Source organism: Caretta caretta, chromosome 6 (assembly GCF_965140235.1).
Source record: "Caretta caretta isolate rCarCar2 chromosome 6, rCarCar1.hap1, whole genome shotgun sequence".
Classification (NCBI taxonomy): domain Eukaryota; kingdom Metazoa; phylum Chordata; order Testudines; family Cheloniidae; genus Caretta; species Caretta caretta.
In genome coordinates, this window is record NC_134211.1 from 98,605,978 (window position 1) to 98,629,442 (window position 23,465).

The window sequence follows — 23,465 nt, forward strand, 5'->3', positions numbered from 1 at the left end:
ATAGGCTGCATAATCCACTATGATCTGGATCTATTGTTGCTCCCTTGCACTTTTTTCCAAATGCCCCAATATGTCCATCCCTACCCACTCAAAGGGCATACTTACGAGAGGTAAGAGGATTAAGAGAGCCCAGAGGTTTCCTTTAGATGCTACTGTCAGCACTCAAGGTAAGACACACAAAAGCTCACCACTTATTGGTAGATCTGTGGCCAAAATATCTGGCCAGCACCCACTCGAGGGTTATATCTCTGCCCAAGGAACAATGAAGGGAACTACATGTGCCAGCCACAGTACTTCTTTCCGAATGTTTTGAGACACCAGGAGCTGGTGAAGTAAGTCACCCATCGAGGTGTTGTTCTCCTCTGTAGAGAGTAAGTCATTTTGCAAATCAAATTGGGGAAACTGGGAGGCCTGAGCCTCATTAGTGATGGTTCCATTAACCACTGCAACCAGGGTGTACATCTCGCTAATGGTGTCAACTCCTCATTGTTCCTGGACCAAATGAAAGAACCTGTCTAACATTAGGTCAATATCCAGAAAAGGATTATTCCAAAGTAGTCCTGTTGAGCTGCCAGTAGGCTTGGGAAAAGGGCTATCCTGAGGCAGTCCTGTTGAGCTATCAGCTGACTTGTTAGCTGCAAGAGCTGTTTGCAACCAAGACTTCCCGGCTAGTCATCACAGAGGTTGGAGCCCAAAATCAGAAATTGGTCTGGTCTCACTGAGCAGCGAGATAGTAGTGTTGTCAGTCCTTCCCAATTATTACCTCCCATGACAAATTGGGAGTTACACTGACCAAAAGCATTCTAGCTTGCTCTCAAATTCCAATGTACCCAGGCTGTGGAGTAGGAATAAGTGTCCTCGTGGACACTGTTCATGTGCACCAGGTCATCCTTCTGTAGCTATCCAGGATCCAGTAGGGTCTCCCAGATTAGGGGTTGGGAGCACCTTAAATTTATTAGCCCCAACATTGTTTGGCCCCCTAGGACTACTGGAGCTACAAATGCTCAGCAACAGTTCTAGTCTGTTCTGCCAAAGAGATCCCAGAACTCTGCAAGCCACAGTCCGTGAACTCACACTCCATGAGGGAGCACAAGCAGCAGACACATCCCAGCTTCCCACAGCAGAAATAGATGACCATTTGATAACAGACAGCACCTTAGCCTGCTCCTGGGAATGACTCCATGCGATCCCCCTCTGACAGCCCTTGCAGTGGTTGCCGGATGCCTTCTGGGGTCTATCGGGTGGGTACCCCTCACTCTGGGACTACTCCAGGAGCTCCCAGCCCTGCTGCCCCGGGTTGATTCCTCAGGAGGTTGGGGTCAGTCTTCACTAGGCCTAGGTCACTCACATTGAACAGGCCAACTTTCTGACATAAAGTCCCCTGAATTGGACGGCAGCTGTCAGTATGCTGGGTTGTGTTGCTCAAGTAACACAAGTAACAGTATGCTGGGTTGTGTTGCTCAGTAGCTCAAGGAGCACAGCTTGTTGCAACAGGGTAGTTCACCAGACCTCCTCTTGTACTTCCAGGAAAAGTTGCTGGGACTCTGCCTGAACCTGCTGCTCCTGAACCAGAGTCATACGCTCTCCTCCATGGACAGAAGGAGTCAATCCCACTTCTAGTACCAAGTTGTGGTAAGCAGGGTATGCTGGGTTGTGTTGTGTACCCAGGTTTGAATGGTAGCCAGCAAAACCTGTAGATACTGTTTGAACAACACAGACTCTATGATCTCAGATGGAGAACAAAGCCAGTGGGTGGGTCAATTCTTTAGCTGCTGGGGCACAACCTAGGATCATGCCCCAAGTGAGAAAGTTTCTGTCTGGAACTGGCACCAGTAAATCTCTAGTGATACCCCCAGGGGATGAGAATGGTGACTTTCACGGTATCATACTACTTTGCAGCTTCATCACCTGAGGCCTAGTAAGCCACCTGAGCTTCCCCAGAAACAAACGGAGCTAATCACGCAACTCAGTTAGTCTCTTCCAACTGATGGGCAAGAGACATCTACTCAAATGTTACAAGGTACATCTCAGGATTATCAGTGGGTCCCAATCTGCAAAGGGCTGTACCTGGCCCCAACAGCATCACTTCGGAATAGGACTGACCATTTTTCCGCTTGAGCATAGCCACTGGTGAGCTGGAGCTGGTTCACACCGGTTTGTGCGAACAGGTTGTTAAATTTAGAAGCCGGTATAGAACCGGTTGTTACAGGGCTGGGCAAACTCCGGCCCGCGGGCCACATCTGGCCCGCAGGACCGTCCTGTCCGGCCAGCCTGAGCTCTCGGCTGGGGAGGCTCCCCTTGAGAATCCCTTTTTACTCACCTGGCGGCGCTCCGGGTCTTTTGCGGCACTTTGGCAGCGGGTCCTTCACTCGCGCCGGGTCTTTGGCGGCAGGTGCCTCAGGGCCGCCAAAGACCCGGAGCGACTGAAGGAACCGGTTCTTCAGATTTTGGCAGCTCATCACTGAGCATAGCCTCTGGGAACTGCTGCTGCAGTAGCTCAAGGAGCACAGCTTGTTGCAACAGGGTAGTTCACCAGACCTCCTCTTGTACTTCCAGGAAAAGTTGCTGGGACTCTGCCTGAACCTGCTGCTCCTGAACCAGAGTCATACGCTCTCCTCCATGGACAGAAGGAGTCAATCCCACTTCTAGTACCAAGTTGTGGTAAGCAGGGTTGCTCCATAGCGCCCTCTGTGGAGCCAAACATGGTACTACAGGCGCTCCATGCCTTAGTCCGTAAGTTTTGGAGTCCTGTTACGCAGCCTATACTGTCAGTTCAGTGTCACTGTTTAAACAGTTAAATAAAAATAAACTCAGAATTTGCCTATCTGAGCCTTAAAATAAACAAACAAAACCTCAAAGGCAAGCACTTAATTGCAGCACTTGAAGGTAAGACCATGACCTGGCCCTAGGTTCTGAGCTAATACTGAGAAGCTCCTCCTGTGTCCCAGTCTCACTCAATTCTGCCTTCTTCTCAAGGTCAAGCCTTCTTAATGGGCCTGCTGGCTCCTGATTGTTCAGTGTCTCCTCCTGGCCCTTCCCTCTGGGAGACTACTTTTTTTGGTAGGCTGGCCTGAGCAGAGAGGTGTCAGGGTACTGGCACCTCCAGCAGAAGGGTCAGGGAAGGCCAGATAGAGCTTGTCACAGACCTCTTTTGGAAGAAGTGCTAGAAGCATCTGAACAGAGAATCTGTTTAAGTTGGATTATCCTGATTAAATCCACGTATCATTTTTGTATCTAAAGTTATGAATATTGGCTTTGTATTTGTATCTCAAATGTGTTTGTTCCTGCGTGATACCTCACAAATAGATTTACATCAAGGCTACACAGCTATGTGTGGATGGCTCATTAAGGACACTTCAGTCTAATAATGGGCTCTCCCTGAGGATGCCTCAGACACCAAGGGGCCAATGGTCCCCCCATGTGAGTCAGCAAACCATGTAAGGACATGCAATATGCTCACGTGACCCTGGACTCCATCTTGGGCCAGTAACTTTCCACAAACAGGTCTGTGGGCTTTGTTTGGGACAGTAAAATCCCATGGACATCGCAGAGGATATAAAAAGACACCCGAGACATCTCCATTTTGTCTTCATTTCGTGCTTCTTTCTCTGGACTGGATTTCTAACAAAGGCGCTCTAAACAAGGACTGATGACCCCCAATCCGTTTCGGTGATCACGGAGAGACTTTTGCAAGCTAGCACTTCATTCCATTACTGCTGTGATCCTGATCTATGAATACTGAAAATCATTTGTATGTATATGATGGGATAGAGGGAGCCTATACTGGAAGAATGGGCTCCACCTAAACCAAAGTGGATCCAGACTGCTGGCACTTAACATTAAAAAGGTTGCAGAGCAGTTTTTAAACTAAGAGATGGGGGAAAGTTGATTGCTGCAGAGGCGCACATGGATCGGACAGAGACTTCTATTAGAGGAGAATCTATTGATAGAGATTCTCTAGGTTTTAGTCAGGAGGAGAGGATGGAAGAGGATAAAGTATGGGTCAGATCAGACAAGAAACATTCCTATAAAGAATCTGACACATCAGAAAAGGGCAGTCAAATAAACAGTGACAAGTTTTTTAAAGTGCTTGTACACAAAGGTTAGAACTCTAAATAATAAGATGGGTGAACTAGAGTGCCTCGTGTTAAAGGAGGATGTTGATATAATAGGCATCACAGAAACCTGGTGGAGTGAGGACAATCAATGGGACACAATCATTCCGGGGTACAAAATACATTGGAAGGACAGAACAGGTCGTGTGGGGGGCGGAGTGGCACTATACGTGACAGAAAGAGTGAGAGTGGAGCACAGGATCTGGTCCAAGAGGTAACTATAACAGGACCGCTTGGAAATAGTGACCATAATATAATAACATTTAACATTCCTGTGGTGGGAAGAACACCTCAACATCCCAACACTGTGGCATTTAATTTCAGAAAGGGGAATTATGCAAAAATGAGGAGGTTAGTTAAACAGAAATTAAAAGGTACAGTGACTAGAGCAGGGGTGGGCAAACTTTTTGGCCTGAGGGCCACATCGGGTTTCCAAAATTTTATGGAGGGCCAGTTTGGGGAGGTTGTGTCTCCCCAAACAGCCAGGCATGGCCCAGCCCCTGCCTCCTATCTGACTCCCCCCCCCCCCGCTTCTCGCCCCCTGATGGCTCCCCCAGGACTCCTGCCCCATCCAACCCACCCTGTTCCCTGACAGCCCCCCCAGGACTCTTACCCCATCCACCACTCCCTGTTCCCTGTCCGCTGACCCCCCCCCAGACCCCCCACCCCTAGCTGCCCCCTGCTGCCCCATCCAACCCGCCCTCTCATTTCTGACTTGCCCCCCGGGACCCCTGCCCCATCCAACCCCCCTGTTCCCCGCCTTCTGACTGCCCTGACCCCAATCCACATCCCATTCTCTGACCACCCCCCTCAACTCCCCTGCCCTCTATCCAACCCCCCCGCCCCCTTACCACGCCACCCAGACCACAGAGTCAGGCTGCGACTCTGCAACTGTGTTGCCCGGCCGCCCAGAGCATTGTGCCGGTGGCGCAGCGTGCTGAGGCTGCGGGGGAGGAGGGACAGCAGGGGAGGGGCTGGGGGCTAGCCTCCCAGGCCAGGAGCTCAGGGGCCGGGCAGGACAGGCCCGCAGGCCGGATGTGGCCTGCAGGCCGTAGTTTGCTCACCTCTGGGCTAGAGTGAAATCCCTGCAAGCTGCATGGACACTTTTCAAAGACACCATAATAGAGGCTCAACTTAAATGTATACCCCAAATTAAAAAACACAGTAGAAGAACTAAAAAAGAGCCATTGTGGCTTAACAACCATGTAAAAGAAGCAGTGAGAGATAAAAAGGCATCTTTTAAAAAGTAGAAGTCAAATCCTAGTGAGGTAATAGAAAGGAGCATAAACACTGCTCAATTAAATGTAAAAAATGTAATAAGAAAAACCAAAAAGGAGTTTGAAGAACAGCTAGCCAAAAACTCAAAAAGTAATAACAAAATGTTTTTTTAAGTACATCAGAAGCAGGAAGCCTGCTAACCAGCCAGTGGGGTCCCTAGACGATCGAGATACAAAAGGAGCACTTAAAGAGGATAAAGTCATCGCAGAGAAACTAAATTAATTCTTTGTTTCAGTCTTCACGGCTGCAGATGTTAGGGAGATTCCCAAAACCTGAGCTTTTGTAGGTGACAAATCTGAGGAATTGTCACAGATTGAAGTGTCACTAGAGGAGGTTTTGGAATTAATTGAGAAACTTAACAGTAACAAGTCACCAGGACCAGATGGCATTCACCCAAGAGTTCTGAAAGAACTCAAATGTGAAATTGCGGAATTATTAACTATGGTTTGTAACCTGTCCTTTAAATCAGCTTCTGTACCCAAGGACTGGAAGATAGCTAATGTAACACCAATATTTAAGAAAGGCTCTAGAGGTGATCCTGGCAATTACAGACCGGTAAATCTAACGTCAGTACCGGGCAAATTAGTTGAAACAATAGTAAAGAATAAAATTGTCAGACACATAGAAGAACATAAATTGTTGTGCAAAAGTCAACATGGTTTCTGTAAAGTGAGATCATGTCTTACTAATCTATTAGAGTTCTTTGAGGGGGTCAACAAGCATGTGGACAAGGGGGATCCAGTGGACATATTGTACTTAGATTTCCAGAAAGCCTTTGACAAGATCCCTCACCAAAGGCTCTTACGTAAATTAAGTTGTCATGGGATAATCGGGATGATCCTTTCATGGATTGAGAACTGGTTAAAAGACAGGGAACAAAGGGTAGGAATAAATGGTAAATTTTCATAATGGAGACGGGTAACTAGTGGTGTTCCCCAAGCGTCAGTTCCTAGGATCCATCCTATTCAACTTATTCATAAATGATCTGGAGAAAGGGGTAAACAGTGAGGTGGCAAAGTCTGCAGATGATACTAAACTGCTCAAGATAGCTAAGACCAAAGCAGACTATGAAGAACTTCAAAAAGATCTCACAAAACTACGTGATTGCGTAACAAATGGCAAATGAAATTTAATGTGGATAAATGTAAAGTAATGCACATTGGAAAAATAACCCCAACTATACATACAATATGATGGGGGCTAATTTAGCTACAACTAATCAGGAGAAAGATCTTGGAGTTATTGTGGATAGTTCCTCGAAGATGTCCACGCAGTGTGCAGCAGCAGTCAAAAAAGCAAACGGGATGTTAGGAATAATTAAAAAAGGGATAGAGAATAAGATGGAGAATATCTTATTCCCCTTATATAAATCCATGGTACGCCCACATCTTGAATACTGCGTAGAGATGTGGTCCTCATCTCAAAAAAGATATACTGGCATTAGAAAAGGTTCAGAAGAGGGCAACTACAATGATTCAGGGTTTGGAACGGGTCCCATATGAGGAGAGATTAAAGAGGCTAGGACTTTTTAGCTTGGAAAAGAGGAGACTAAGGGGGGATATGATAAAGGTATATAAAATCATGAGTGGTGTGGAGAAAATGAATAAGGAAAAGTTATTTACTTGTTCCCATAATATAAGAAGTAGGGGCCACCAAATGAAATTAATGGGCAGCAGCTTTAAAACAAATAAAAGGAAGTTCTTCACTCAGAGCACAGTCAACCTGTGGAACTCCTTGCATGAGGAGGTTCTGAAGGCTAGGACTATAACAGGATTGAAAAGAGAACTGGATAAATTCATGGAAGTTAAGTCCATTAATGGCTATTAGCCAGGATGGGTAAGGAATGGTATACCTAGCCTCTGTTTGTCAGAGGGTGGAGATGGATGGCAGGAGAGAGATCACTTTATCATTACCTGTTAGGTTCACTCCCTCTGGGGCACCTGGCATTGGCCACTGTCGGTAGACAGGATACTGGGCTGGATGGACCTTTGGTCTGACCCAGTATGGCCATTCTTATGTTCTTATCCTTTAATCATTCAATAACCCTCTTTTCCTTCTTTTTTATATTATTAAACCTTTAATTTTTAGCTACTAAAGGATTGGCATCAGTGTGATTATTGGGTAATATCTGAGTTATATATTGACCAGGCTAAGAGGCTGATCCCTTGGGATTGGAAGGACCCTACATCTGATTAAATTGTTTTCAGTAACCACTCATCATAAAGTCCAGTGTGTCTAGGTGGTGAGCCAAGGACTGGAAAGCCTAAGGAGATCGCATTTTTGACTTCTTGTTAACTAGTGTGGTGATACAGAAATTCATTCTTTTTACTGGCTCGGTATAATCCAATGATAGACTAACTACCAATTTTGGGTGAGTCTGCCTTATTTCTCAAGAGTATATCCTGAATTTGGCATTCTTAGCTGTGACCCACTGAGGCACGGTAAGACCCCCGAAAGGGAGAAAACATGGATAGTGACATGGCCAGAGGGCCAAACCAGGAAGAGGGCATTGAGGTTCCTGAGACTACAAGGGGGGCTGCAGGTGAATGCAGAGACAAAGTGATGGTGTGCAAACTAAGGAGGGGGAGGGTTGTCGGCCTCGAGCAATGCTCAGAGTGACTAGGAGAAGGCACCAGCCCAGTGGTGAGTGATGTGCCCTGACACACCTCCGTAGTCAAGGTCAGGGATGGAAAAGGAGTGGGAAAGGGCACACCCCTGAAAATGTTGATTAGTCTTTCCAACAGTTCAGTCAGGAAAGCACTCTTGCAGGTATGTGAATTGGAATCCAGAGAATACTTGATTGGATGATACACAGACTTCAGCCATCCCTGTAAGCATCTGAGGTGAAGACTGTTTGATGCTGATCTCTACTTGATCTCTGGAATAGTCACAGACAACTCAATTGTCCAGGTAAGGGAATACCTGAATGCCAATGTTTCTGAGGTGAGCTGCTCCTATTGCCATGCATTTGGTAAACACCCTTAGAGCAGATGACAGACCAAAAAGGAGGACAGTATATTGGCAATGAAGGCCTACAAACTTCAGGTACTTTCTATGGCTTGGATGGGTTGTCAAATGAAAGCAGGCATTTTGGAGATTGAGAGCAGCATACCAGTCACTGGAATTGAGAGATGGAATGACGGATGCCAGGGGAGCACGGAGCTGAAGCTCTTGGTCTAACCTCAGCACTGAGCAGATCGTGAGGAATGTTCTTAGAGACACTTCAGTGGCCTTTTTAAGACATGAAGTGCTCTTTTTTTTGTGACAGATTTAGGTCTCAATTCTTTGTGAAAGGAACCCAGAGACAAGGAGTACTTCCTCTTTTCACAGTGGAAGGATTAAGCTTTTTCAGATTTTTGAGGGAAGTGGAGAGGCACTTCCAGCAGGACAGGTATGGGATTTTATGATCTCAGACACTTCGCAAGAGAGGCAATGAGTAAACTCCAGAGGTCCTGGCATAACTTCTCAGTCTGAAAGGAAGAGATCTCTGTTTGCAGGGTGCAGAAAAAAAAACCCACAAAATGATTAAACAATAAAGAATTGTTAAAATGGGTACTACTGTCTCACTATTTGCACTTGTGAATGATCTGTTTACAAAAGAGAAACATCTCAATATGAGAGGGAAAACCATGACAGAGCACAAGGAGTTTCTCACTGCCTCTAGCTGCTTGTTAGAAGAACAGAAGGAGAGGTTGGAGCGGGTCACCCTGTATACACTTGCCTGGGGCCACGAGGAAGTACAGAAAGTATTTTCCACACTGACAGGTATTGCTACAGAGAACTGTCTGGCTCAGGTGCACTGGACATAAACACACCTAAGTGGAAGAGATGTGCAACCACTCAAAGAAGAATTAATCTTTTTTTAAAACGTGGGAGGAGGAGACATATTCTTCAGAACGATCCACTGATTTTAAAAAAATGGTTTCAAATATTTTTTTTAAATAACACTGTAATAAAGCAAACATGCTGCTAATAAGAGAAAGATAAGAATATTTAATTAAAATTAAGCAATTATGGCTCAGAAATGCTTAGTTACCCAAGCCAGAGTACTGTAACAGTCTAGAATATGAAGACAAATCTGAATGGGCAGACTATTTATGGACAAATCTCTAATTTTCTCATACATGTTATCCACTGAATAATTACTTGGTCCATAACATTTTTGTTCAGTTTCCATGCCCTTGACAACTAAATGTTTCAAACCAAGATTTACTAACTATATATTGTGGATTGAATTTATAAAATAAAGTAAATTATAAAAATACAAAATCTTACTTGGCATCTTGTAAAAAAGTCTTTTCCCACTGCCATCATTGGTCTGTAAATATTTACTGTCTGAAGACCAGTCCATATGAGTGATGAAACTTACAGATCCAACACATTCCCCAACTTTTTTGTACCGCTGAACAACACCATAAATATCAACAGAGCTGTCATTGGAGCCAACAGCAAGGAAAGTCCCATCTGGTGAATATTTTAATTCATGAATGGCTTCTTTCCTGTCTTTAATATGAACAACCTCTGTCATATCCCTGTAAGGGAGAAAGAAAATATGTCACAAGCACAAAAGAGAATATCATCTTGTTGTCAAGCTCACTGTTTCAAGAATGTGCCTGACAAAATTTTCTTCTGAATTCAGAAATTTACTATTCCTTGTACAAATGTACTTTTCTTAATATGCTTTCAGAGTAACGACTAGACATAAATAGCCTGTGAACCTGTGTTTAAAATTTCAGTTTAAATGCTTTCTTAGCATGTTTTCTACATAAAACAAAACAGAAACATGCACAGATTACTTAAGAAAAAGTTTATAATTTATTTATAATTTTCTAATCTTTGTACCTACCTGACTCGAAGTACAGTGAAAGAGCCATCCTTCATGCCAAGTGCAAGATGGATTCCATCAGTACTAACAGCTGCACAGCGAATTGGTTCTTCCATATTGCACCGTGCAATCAATGCATGGTCTATTAGGCTCCAAATTCTAAAATAAAATATTAAATAAAATCATGTAAGTAATGGCTGTTTTCTGATAAAAAAAAGTGAAGATTTCAACTTCACAGAATATATTCTGAATGCAGCACTACACCTATATTCCAAAGTCATTTGCTATCAACAACTTCCAAAACTAACAAAGTTACAAGCTTTGCATACAGCAATGAGTGTTTGTACATTTAAGAGAACGACTGAGTACCTAATTCGTGAATCTGCAGAGACAGACTCATTTTGTTTGAAAGAACAGTACTTATTTGTAAAACCTGAATTTTCTATTGCTTAAAGTGTATACTACTCATTTAGTTAAAGATTACTGAATGAACAACTGAAAATTTTACAACACAAATGCCTCCCTTTCTATTAATTTTTTATCATTCACAATGTAGCACAACTTTCTGCATGTGACCAGATACCAATATAATTTCTAACTTATACTAATCATGCCTTTTCAAGCATGGAATTTTACAATAGCATGTCAATTAATTTTTTATTATATTAGTGTAACTCCTAGCAGATTAGCAAAAAATGACACTACACTTAATCTGAAAAATGTTTAAAAAAACTATGTAAAGGAGAATAATTTACTAGGATTTATTGGACTGTAGCCTTATTTAACAAATATAGATACATTAAGTTACATTAAGTAAACAAAAATGTCACAAGTCTGAAATGCAATTCTATCACATTTAAAAAAAACATGATGTAAATAAGAATTATAAGGTACTGTACCATATCAGCACAAAAGAAGGTATCTCAGTAATGCCTGATATAGTTTGGACAAAAGGTTCACAAAAGACATCAGTCAAAATTATTTAACTTGGGAGTTGTGGATGCTTCGCAGCACCTCTGAAAGTTAAATCACTTCTTAGATACTCAGATATAAATTTAGGTGCGTAACTTTAGTTACCCAAGTTTGAAAATTTTGGCACTCATCTTATTTACTATCATTGAAATTATGAAAGTAATCCCTTCCACCATTTGAGTTCAAATTAAGGCCTTGATTTCCATTTTGAAAACTACCCATTTCTGCCACTGTTTTCAGACCTCCATCAGCAAAGTAATCAGTATTTAGAGTTAAAGAATAAATTATGTTGGTTCAATATCACAATATGACATGCCATAAATCATTTTGCATTTTTACATTTCAATTGTTTTTCTAAAGATGAAGTCTCATCTATAAAGCTATACGTAATCTGGGTGGGGAGCTTTAGTTTGGTGTATTATTGTTGGTCATTTTGTTGTTGGGGGGGGAGAGGGTGTTGTTGTTGTTGCTAACCTGACTGATCGGTCATCACTTCCAGTCATGGCCAATGGTTTTGTAGGATGGACTGCCAGAGCCCACAGCTCTCCTTCACAGTGCCCCTGCATGATCAGGAAAGGCTTATTGCGTTCATGCACAACAATCTCAAAAATTTCACTGTCTTGTGTCCCAACTAGGATATGGTCTCCTCGCCAGCAAACACTTCTCACAGACAGACCTATGGGAAAAATATATATATAGGCACTTTGTTATGAACCACTTAAAATTTCACACAGATAGCATAGTTGTCAAACCCTTAAAAGAAAGAAAACAACCAGAAATTAACCTGCATAATAAATACCATCTTATTCTTTCAGTCATGGACAGACTTTTTACCACAGCAGACCACACATCCATCACTACCTGAGGGATGCCAGCCTCCAACTCTTGCATTGCCATACATCTAATAGAAAGAGTGAGTCTTGCATATTGGAGAGCAAAGTAAAGAAAGGTGTAGTCAAATCTTAACATAACAAAAGCATCATCCAGCACATTGACATTTGCACATAAAAGTGTATGTTTTAATCCATCTAATTCCTAAACATATATAGTAATATTCTGAATATGAGTCACATACTCCAACTACTAATCAAAGAGCACACTCATATTTCTGACGGAGCTGGCAGAGACTACATGAACGACATCAACAGAGATATCAATGGGATGTGTTATTCTTAGCTTTCATAAGAATTACAGGTAAGCAGAAAGTTAAAGTTGAAGGACAAGTGTCCTTTCATCTCACAAGCTTGTCTACTCAAGGTTGCCTTCCACAATCATCAACAAAACAACCAGTGTATCATCTGATTATCAGAAGAAGCTAATCAAGTTGAAAAAGAGTGAAAAATAGATCCTACTGGCAACAATATACAGAGTAGGGTGAGCTTGGGGACTGGTCTGCATAGTTTGTACCTCAACATGTATCCTAATTTTCAGTGGAGTTGAGCACCCACAAGTTACACTGAGTTGAGGGCAGTTAAAGGTGACCAGCTATTCTGAAAACCAGATCACTTTTATTTAGTTTCCTGAATATGGATTTAGGTGCCTAACTCTAGGCATGCCAAAATTCTTAAATTTTGGCTTTAGTCAATAGTGTCTACTATACAAGCAACTTTACCAGTTTCAGGTAGGCATTCCTGCCTTTTCTCACTCCTGCTTTTTTGCAGTCCTTTTGGCAGTGAGCATCAGAGAGGGAGTTTGCCCAAGGATTTTTGTAGGCTCCAAGACGGCATCATTAAGTGGTAAAATCACTCAAGTAGGACACACAGTATTCAAAATATCCACTAACTTGTGTGGATTGCCCTGGACTAGTGCTACCTGAATACCAACGGAGGTGGCTATATTTTTCATAAGTTCCTGTTATGTTATATCATCATCCAAAAATGGGGAGAATCATTCAGAGACAGTGGTCTCATCCAGGGAGAAACAAATGGGTAGATAAGCACTGTAGTGTACCTCTGTTCTGCAGTCTTTGAACTGGAAGGGTCAGCTGAAGGAAGCAACTGAAAGAAGCACATTCTCTGCTTATTGGATACTGGGATCGGTACAGACACTGGTAGCAGGTACAGTATATTGCCTTGATGGAGATTTATTGGTACATGGTGTGATGTTATATGATTAAAATATAACCATGCAGATCATTGTTGCTACCACTGTTATATAATTGCAACAAATCTTGTACAAAGTGTGTCAAGTAAGGTGTCAATAGAAAAGTTATGGTTTGCTGAATATGATTATCCTATTTTTATGCATGTATCCTTTTTGTATCTGAAGTTATGAATATTGATTATGTACCTCTATTTCAAATACGTTTGCTCCAGTGGTATCAGCCACAGGGTAATTTTCATCCAGTCTGGCCAGCATGTTGTGAAGGGACTATTCAAATTGAATGGCCCACCAAAGAACACTTAACTCACAATGGACCACAGAAGAGGCTTATCCACACCTGATGGACTTTCTTGTGAATGTTCTAGAGTATGGATAATGGCCTCTGCTATGACTCAGCGAAGCATGCAACAGCATGTGACTAGATCATGTGATCAGATCATGTGACATTAAAAGCCACCTTGTTACCTGTATTTTTCCACAAACTGAATGAGTCACGTAGCCCAACTTCTAATCAAAGGGCACACTCATATTTCTGACAGAGCTGGCAGAGACTACATGGGACTGAGGACCTTCCAATCATTTGGGAGCAACCAGAGACTTGACTTAAGCCAATTAGTTTATTTCATCACTGCTTCAAGCCTGACCCAAGGACCTTGTAATTATTGTATGTATTTGATTCCTTTAACCAATTTTAACTCTCACCTCTTTCTTTCTTTTTATAAATAAACCTTTAGATATTAGATACTAAAGGATTGGCAACAGCATGATTAATGGGTAAGATCTGAGTTATATATTGACCTGGGTATGTGGCTGGTCCTATGGGATCAGAAGAACCCTTTGATTGATTAAATTGGTTTTAAATAACCACTAATCATTAAGTCGAGTGTCTGGGTGTTGAATCCAGGACTGGAATACCTAAGGAGGTTGCATTTCTGACTTCTTGTTAGCCAGTGTGGTAAGAGAGAAGTTTAATTTTGTTGCTGGATTGGTTTGTCTTATGGAAGAATAATCACCAGTTTTGGGGTGTATCTGTCCTATTTCTCAGCAGCATGTCCTGAATTTGGTATTCTCAGTTGTGACCCACTGAGGCACGGTGACACATGGTCTAGGCAATGAGGACCTAGAGTCCAGAGGAACCCCTCAAGAATTTCCAAAAATACCACTGTTGGACCTGATATGGTACCAGGGACCAGCTGCAAGACATCCTGTCCCTGGACCTGCTCCTATAAGAATGATGGTACCGAGATTTTGATTTGTATGAAGAGGAACCAGGAGAGGCTCTAGTCCTTCTGTAATGGGATACTAATGAAACTCCTCCCACAGCAGCAATGAATCTAAAACTGAGAGGGAAAGAAGGTCCCTGACTGCAACATAGGTCTCAGGTGTTGTTGTACCAAGAGCATAGTGTGTACCTCAGATGAAATCAAAGCTGTTAAAGGTCCCGGCAATAGAGTCAATCTCAATGGTACTGAAAATGGTGCCAGAAGCAACAACTTGACATTGGTAAACAACAAATGTGACACTGGGGAATGTTTAGCTAGGGCTGGCTTATTTCTAAACTCAGTACCAGACTTTTTTCTGCGAGTCTCTGTCAGTGACCTGGCTCTCAAAAAGGAACTGGGCTTCTTCTGGCTAGGGGCATTCAAAGTATCCATCTTCTGGTATTTACACAGTACCAAAGAAGGAGAATGCCTTCTGTCTGGTTCCCTTTGATGAGGGATCCCTCCAAGTCCAACAGTGCACTTTGAGATAGAGTAGAATGTGAACCGCCATGTACCAAGAGGCTGGGTTCCGAGTGAGGGTGCAAAGCTGCCTCTACCAGGATATGGTGAAAATGAACTTACCTCAACTTCTTGGCCCTGGTCTTAAACCCTTTACAGAGAGGGCACTTCTGCCTTACATGACCCTCTCCTAAATACTTTAAACATCTGGAATGAGGGTTGATAACTGGTATAGGTATGTTACAGTCAGAATAGAGTTTAAATCCTGGGGATTTAGACACACTCCTGTACTGAGCTTTAAGCCTGAAGAATATTATATATATATATATAAATAAAAAAAACTAGACAAATTTCTAAAACAAGTACCATAAGCTATCACTATAATCAACTAACAAACTATGTACAATAGAAACTAGAAACAATTTCTCTAAGAGAAGGGGAAAAGTGTGACAAGCACACACATTCTCCCATTACCAACTACGAACAGTAAAAAGGAACTGAAATGGATTTTCCCCTTTATACCCTTAGTTAGCAGCATGAGTGTGCAGAGGGTGCAGGCACTATCCCAACAGGTAGTGTGCTCTGAGAAAAAAAGGTCTCTAACTGCGGTGCACTGGCATGCACACACCTAAAGTGAAATGGACATATGCAAGCACACAAAAAATAAACTATGTACCCTCTGCATGGAGTTCTCTTTAGGGGATGCTCAGGACTCAGGTCTAGATGGCCTGCTTCTTCCAGGAGGCAAGTTGAGAGAGGAAGATAAGTGGGAGAGAGGCCCCCACCCTCCAACTTAATAAAAATATCTAGAGGAAATTCCACAAATGGAATATTGTGGAGTTTTCCAACCTCACCCAAGGGCTCCTCCCACATATTTTCCCAACACAGAGAATATAATTGGGCTCAATAGCTTCTGTTGTTATTACGGCTACTATTTTGGAAATGACAGGGAAAAACAGCGAAGAACAAACTAGGGGAAATCTGTCTAACACCCACCCCTGGAAAGCTCTTAAAAGTGTTTTGGTGGTTAGTTGTGTTGTTGGTAAACCACTCTTTGAATTTAAAAATAAAACTTCTTTGTTGTATACAATAAGCTAACAAATACGAGATTATCTGATGTCAATTGGAAAAAATCTCCCCATTATTCAATATTAGAGTTGAATATTCAGATGGAAACAAAGATAAAAACATCATGCTTACAGAGAAATTCTACCAATAACTCATTTTTATAGGTAAGAGACAAAAAATTATATTTGAGGTGGAAATTAAATACTTGGGTTTTTTTTTAAATGGTGCTGTGTAATATAACCGAAGAGTCATTTTGTGAAGTAGGATATCTTTAAATTAGCCTTTGGGAATAGTCAGATGCTTGTGGAAGACAAGAGTTTTAGCCAGATAAAAAAGGTGAAAGTTGACAACACAATCACCTTGGTACACTTGATGAAGTAGGGCTTGTCTACACAGTAACTTAGTCTGCACCAGCTGAGGTATAAATTGTAATGCACACCAACGTTGCCCATACTAATTGGCCTGGCCCATGTTGATCCTAGCACACCAGAAGTTCTTCAGTGTGTGTTAACGTAGTCCTGTTTCAAACAGTAACATTATCGCACAGTAGGGAACTTTTAGTGCATACCAGTAGGGTCCACATGGGCCAGTTAGTGTGCAACATGCTGGTGCAAAGTAAAATTTACACCCCCGCTATTGTACACTAAAGCACCTTAGAGACTAAACAGCAGCAAAACAACAATTTTAAGAATGTTGTAAATGAAAAGTGGCAGAAATACTTAATTCTGCTTTTGAACATCCAAATGAATTGGATGAGGGAATGAAAAACCCTCAATAATAAGGGCTTTGAAGAGCACAGAATTATTAAAACTTCTCAATAGGAGTGGTGAGACTTATATTCACTGTCTCCTAGTGCCCAACCCAATGCACTTTCCTCGAGGTGAATGTGACTTTTAATGAGGGAAAGCAGGAGCAAAAAGGCCTGCAGCAGGATCCATCCAGAAGTTCAGGTCTGTGTGGCTGCCTCAGAACAATATAGAAAGCTCAGTGAAGCCTGGGAGCAAATGCAGTGCAGTTGGAACATTCAGAAAATTATGGGGTAAACTGGTAAATTCTACTGAGCATGTACAAATGGTGACTTTTTGCAGATTATAATTCTTCCAAATCCTGGACAGATTTTTACAACTACCAGCAAGATGCAACTCTGCCAAATGTCAAGATTTTGCCTTTGTTGCAAATCACAGATGTGCTATAGTTGTTCAAAAACAGAAATTTTTCTAATATTTTTAAAATATAGCTTTGCCACTAACCTAATCCTTAAAAATGGCCAAACAGTTTTTTCTCAATTCCCTCCCCCCCCCAAATTTTTTTTTTTAAATTTAACAAGAGACAATTGACAACAAGAAGTGTTTGGCGACCTCAATACAGAAGTCACTACTGCACTACTTACGTTTTTCTTTTTCTAAAATAGAAAGATGTGTAATTTTGTTAAAGATGAAAATAACACTTGAATTAGAGAAATCACTGGGAGAAAAAGAGGGAAGATATTTTCTAATAAGAGGTTTTTTAGAAGGGAAAATAGTGATAACTGAAATTCAGAGACAATTGTCATATTATTTTGAATATTAGTTGCGTTTTCAAAAGAAGAGATAATAGTAGAAAATTTTAATGTTAAAATTGATTCAATAATACACAGATCTACTTAAAATCTAACTCAGAGCACTGGAACATATCTTAAAATCAAATTAGAAATAATGGGTTAACAAAGGCTTGGAGATGGAAACACAGAAGAGAACAACCATACTTCTTTCATTAATTCTTACCAAATATACTTAAAATTAGATTACCTCTTTCTAACTCAAAGGTGAAAATCTAATAATAAAGACATTACTTGGAACCCAGATCGGGCTTTAAATGAGAACTTAATACATTATTATAGGATGTAATAATAAGTAATACTTAAAAAAAAACTAAACAATATTTTGAAGCAAATATTCCTGGAGGCATATCCCATAACATAAAGTGGGTATCAGAAATAATTAAACAACATGTTTTAAAAGCACTAGATAGAGAAGGAGTGAACAAATTAATGAAGGAATTGTTAGAGTTAGAAAGAGAACAGGTAGAAAGATATAAAATGGTCTTCTTTTAGATAGAGGTATCAGGATATTAGCTGATTAGACTTTCAAAGTCTATAGCAAGAGTTAATCTTGGCAATCATTTCAAACAGTAGTAGCCCTTTCAACCTATGGATAAGAGTAATGGCGAATGAAAGAAAAAATTATAAAACTTTTTGTGAACTTGTAAATTCCTTTTTTTTTCCTTTTTCTTTTTTTTTTTTTAAAGTTTAAGATATATGAGCAGGTATCCTTATCTGTGCTGTAATATCTTTGCATTAAATACCACGCTCACAAAGTTCCACTAATGAAATTTCAGTAATTTCTGCAGGTGATGCTAGTCTTATTTAAGATATCTGAAACCCTTAATCTTGTTGAATGCTAGATTGAAACAAGGGAAGAAGAAGCAAAAGAAAGCCTTATCCAAAAAAAAAAAAAAAAAAAAAAAAAAGCTATTGTCCAAATACCTGCCTTTCCCCTGGAAAGGAAGTAGGGGAAAAAGCAGAGATTTGAATACATTTGGCTCTTGCTTAGATACTCTGATTACGTTTGCCAGGATTCTGGTCGAAAAGGGACCTGGCAACGTCTGGTTAGCACAGCTGACTGGACACAAAAAGCCCGGTTACCTGCAGTAACTGGTCTCTGCCACCGGGCGGGCAGGAAGAGAAGCAGCTGCCATTGGAGTCTGGAGGAACAGGTTTCACAGTAGCAGCCGTGTTAGTCTGTATCCGCAAAAAGAAAAGGAGTACTTGTGGCACCTTAGAGACTAACAAATTTATCTGAGCATAAAGCTGTTGTGAGCTGCATCCGATGAAGTGAGCTGTAGCTCATGAAAGCTTATGCTCAAATAAATTTGTTAGTCTCTAAGGTGCCACAAATACTCCTTTTCTTTTTTTTGGAGGAACAGAGGAGTACTCAAGAACGGCTCCGGCAGAGAGAGGTACCAGCAGCTCCCACGTCCTGCCCCAAGCATAGCTCTCCCTGCCCCGCTCACCCTTCCACTCCCAGATCATGTCTCTCTTTGCCCCACTCACACCTCCACCCCTGGAGCATGGCTGTCCCTGCCCCATCCTGCCCTAACTCACCCCTCTACCCCCAGAGCGCAGCTCTCCTTCCCCTGCCCTGCCCCAGTCAACCCCTTTCCTCTGGAGCCTGACTGTCTTGCCAATGTCATGCCCAATCACCCCTCCACCCATAAAGCCCTGCTCAGCTGGCAGAGGCAGGGTGGTGGAGAAAGCAGCGAGCGGCAGGGCGGGGCAGGCAGGAGAAGAGGAGCAGGGACGGGGCCTCAAGGGAAAGAGGTAGACCAAGGGGCAGGGGAGGTTCCGGCACTCAGTGTCCAGTTTTCACTACTTAGAAAGTTGGCCACCCTAACTGTGGTAGTTATTTTTCTTGAACTGTCTCAGTAACGAGAAACTGACTGTCCACTCCAGGTCATTTTAAATGGACCGCAACCCATCTTGTTAGGATATCTCAGAATCTTAGTGGAGCTGCCAGGTCAATTACAGTTCAAAATGGTATGTTTATTTTACTGTATATGAGAGCAGTTATTTATTGATACTAATATATTTGGCTAGCTCAAATCATCCTTCAATGTACTGGGATCTTGCACGACTGTAAAAAATAACAAGCAGCTTCAGCAATTGGCTGAGAGGCCCGCAACAGAAGTGCTGCTGAAAGTGACGGTATGTTTCAGCATGTCTGAACTCTTTTCATGAGTTGGTATTGAATCAATATCTTAGGCCAATATAAGAAACAAATATATTGCTGGAGGTGCCTCCTTTTCAATGTGTCATAAAACCGAGGACTTGAGATTATTTCATATGATATGGCACCTTCATGGTTATGCCTGACCAGTGCTGAGTACGTAAGTGCTATTATCGTTAGCCAAATTTCAGCACAGCTAGTTGCAATCTGCCTATCAAAATGACCTCTGCAATTTCTGCTGCAATACACTATTTCTCATTTCCTGTCCTACATTGTTATACAGTGTTACTGCATACCGTGAAAAAGCTGCTGTGTTACAACATAAGGGTGGCTGCACCTCAGCAGTAAGAAAAGTTTTCGCTCTATGTGCTGTAACTATCTCACAGAACTGTTGTGAGTCTTATTGAATATTTGAAGTGCTTAGTGATCCCCAGATGAATGGCCATTATATAAGTGCAAATTATTAATTCTTATAGTGCAAATAAATTGTTCATATTAATATACATATAAATTTATAAAACATTTCCATTAACTTTTTTTAAATAGATATTACTTTTTCAATCTATGAAGAACTTCCTTTTTGATGGTGTAACAAAAATGATAAAACTATTTTACCTTTATATCCCTGGTCTGTTTCCCTGAGATCAATCACAGTAATTGGTTTAAAATTTAAATCCCATAGACGAACACAGCCATCCCTGCCACCAGTGGCAAAACCTTCCTCACATGCATTCATGCTGAAAATTCCTGCCTAAAAACAAGAAAAAAAAGTTTAAAAATATGCAGTTTACAGTTACTATTATGCAAAGCAAAATTATTCTTCATAGTGATAGGAAATATTTTCCCTTTTGTTATGTCACAGAAGGCAACATAAATTATACAAGTACATGTTTTATAATTGAGAGAGTCAGAATACATGTAATAATTAAAGAACAATTTTTAGTATTATGGATTTCCTCCCAGTGTTGTAATGGAATTGAAAGCGGTACAGAAAGAACTTCATAAGAACATAAGAATAGCCCTACTGGGTCAGACCAAATGTCCATCTAGCCCAGTATCCTGTCTTCTGACAGTGGCCAGTGCGAAATGCCCCAGAGGGAATGAACAGAACAGGTAATCATCAAATGATCCATCCCCTGTTACTCATTCCCAGCTAGGGAAAACAGAGGCTAGGGACACCTTTCCTGCGCATCCTGGCTAATAGCTATTGATGGACCTATCCTCTATGAATTTATCTAGTTCTTTTTTGAACCCTGTTATGGTCTTGGCTTTCACAACATCCTCTGGCAAGGAGTTCCACAGGTTGTGTGAAGAAATACTTACTTGTATTTGTTTTAAACCTGCTGCCTATTAATTTCATTTGGTGACCCCTAGTTCTTGTGTTATGAGAAATACTAAACCAGACTTTCTTATCTACAGTAACTCCTCGCTTAATGTTGTAGTTATGTTCCTGAAAAATGCGACTTTAAGCGAAATGATGTTAAGCGAATCCAATTTCCCCATAAGAATTAATGTAAATGGGGGGATTAGGTTCCAGGGAAATTTTTTTCACCAGACAAAAAAATTATATATCACCCATACATACATACACACACACACAGTATAAGTTTTAAACAAACAATTTAATACTGTACACAGCAATGATGATTGTGAAGCTTGGTTGAGGTGGTGAAGTTAGAGGGTGGAAGAGGGTGGGATATTTCCCAGGGAATGCCTTACTGCTAAATGCTGAGTTAGCATTCAGCTGAGCCCTCAAGGGTTAACACATTGTTGTTAATGTAGCCTCACACTCTACAAGGCAGCACGAATGGAGGGAGGGGAGACAGCATGGCAGACAGAGACACACACCCTGTGTGTGGGAGAGAAAGAGAGATGTGCATTGCCCCTTTAAGTATGCTGACACCATTCTAAGTACATTACCTTTAAAAAGATCAGGAAGTTGAGATAGCAGCTGCGGCCAGCAAGCTCTCTCTGTCCTGAGCCCTGTCCTGTCCCCACCCTGCTCTATATGGAGAAGTGGTAAGCGGGGTGGCAGGAGTAGGGGGGCACCCTGACATTAGCCCCCCTCTTCTCCCCTCCCCTGCACAGCAAGCAGGAAGCTCCCAGGAGCAGCTCCAAGACAGAGGGCAGGAGCAGCACATGGCAGTGTAGGGAGAGACAGCTGAACTGCCGGCAATTGACAGCTTGCTGGACGGCTGATGCACAGGGAACTCAGGGAAGCGGGGAGCTGATAAGGGAACTGATGGGGGGCCTGCCAGTCCACCCTGGTTCCAAGCCCCCACCAGCTAGCTGCAACAGGCTGCTCTTCCTGCAAGCAGTGGATAAAGCAGGCGGCTGCCAAACAATGTTATAAGGGAGCACTGCACAACTTTAAATGAGCATGTTCCCTAATTGATCAGCAACGTAACAATGAAACAACGTTAACCAGGACAACTTTAAGTGAGGAATTACTGTACTTTTTCTACACCAGTCATGATTTTATAGACCTCAATAATACATCTCCCCTTAGCCATCTCTTTTCCAAGCTGAAAAGTCAGTCTTATTAATCTCTCCTCATACGGAAGCCGTTCCATACCCCTAATCATTTTTGTCGCCCTTTTCTGAACCTTTTCCAATTCCAATATATCTTTTTTTGAGATAGGACAACCACATCTGCACACAGTATTCAAGATGTGGGCGTACCATGGATTTATATAGATGCAACATGATATTTTCTGTCCTATTATTTATCCCTTTCTTAATTATTCCCAGCATTCTGTTTGCTTTTTTGACTGCCATTGCACATTGAGTGGATGTTTTCAGAGAACTATCCACAATGACTCCAAGATCTCTTTCTTGAGTAGTAACAGCTAATTTAGACCCCATCATTTTATATGTATAGTTGGGATTATGCTTTCCAATGTGCACTACTTTGCATTTACCAACATTAAATTTCATCTGCTATTTTTCAGAGTAACAGCCGTGTTAGTCTGTATTCGCAAACAGAAAAGGAGTACTTGTAGCACCTTAGAGACTAACCAATTTATTTGAGCATGAGCTTTCGTGAGCTACAGCTCACTTCATCAGATGTATACCGTGGAAACTGCAGCAGACTTTATATACACACAGAGATCATGAAACAATACCTCCTCCCACCCCACTGTCCTGCTGGTAATAGCTTATCTAAAGTGATCATCAGGGGGGCCATTTCCAGCACAAATCCAGGTTTTCTCACCCTCCACCCCCCCACACAAATTCACTCTCCTGCACCGGAGGAGAAAAAAGTCAAGCAATGTTTGACATTTTGCCTAAAAATATATTTATCTAATATAGATCTGCATTAGTAGGAGCACTGCCAGCAGATTGAGGGAAGTTATTATTCCCTCTATTCAGCACTGGTGAGGCCACATCTGGAGTATTGTGTCCAGTTTTGGGCCCCCACTACAGAAAGGATGTGGACAGATTGGAGAGAATCCAGCGGAGGGCAACAAAAATGATCAGGGGGCTGGAGCACATGACTTACGAGGAGAGGCTGAGGGAACTGGGCTTGTTTAGTCTGCAGAAGAGAAGAGTGAGGGGGGATTTGATAACAGCCTTCAACTACCTGAAGGGGGTTCCAAAAAGGATGGAGCTCAGCTGT

At 41.8% G+C, this 23,465-nt stretch overlaps 1 protein-coding gene across 8 annotated transcripts in view; it reads right to left on the minus strand.

The window, feature by feature from the left end:
- The window catches only part of EML5 (EMAP like 5), a 295,572-nt gene that overhangs the window by 188,451 nt on the left and 83,656 nt on the right, over positions 1 to 23,465 (minus strand). For all 8 annotated transcript variants that reach the window (XR_012669025.1, XM_048854106.2, XM_048854105.2 and 5 more), the window contains exons 6-9: positions 20,462 to 20,597; positions 11,665 to 11,866; positions 10,240 to 10,377; positions 9,669 to 9,925 (exon numbers count right to left, since the gene is read on the minus strand). Coding sequence is in view for 7 of the 8 variants with exons in the window: in XM_048854106.2 (XP_048710063.1) it covers positions 9,669 to 9,925; positions 10,240 to 10,377; positions 11,665 to 11,866; positions 20,462 to 20,597 (733 nt within the window). In the remaining variant the exon portion in view is untranslated. The remainder of the gene's footprint in view (positions 1 to 9,668; positions 9,926 to 10,239; positions 10,378 to 11,664; positions 11,867 to 20,461; positions 20,598 to 23,465) is intronic.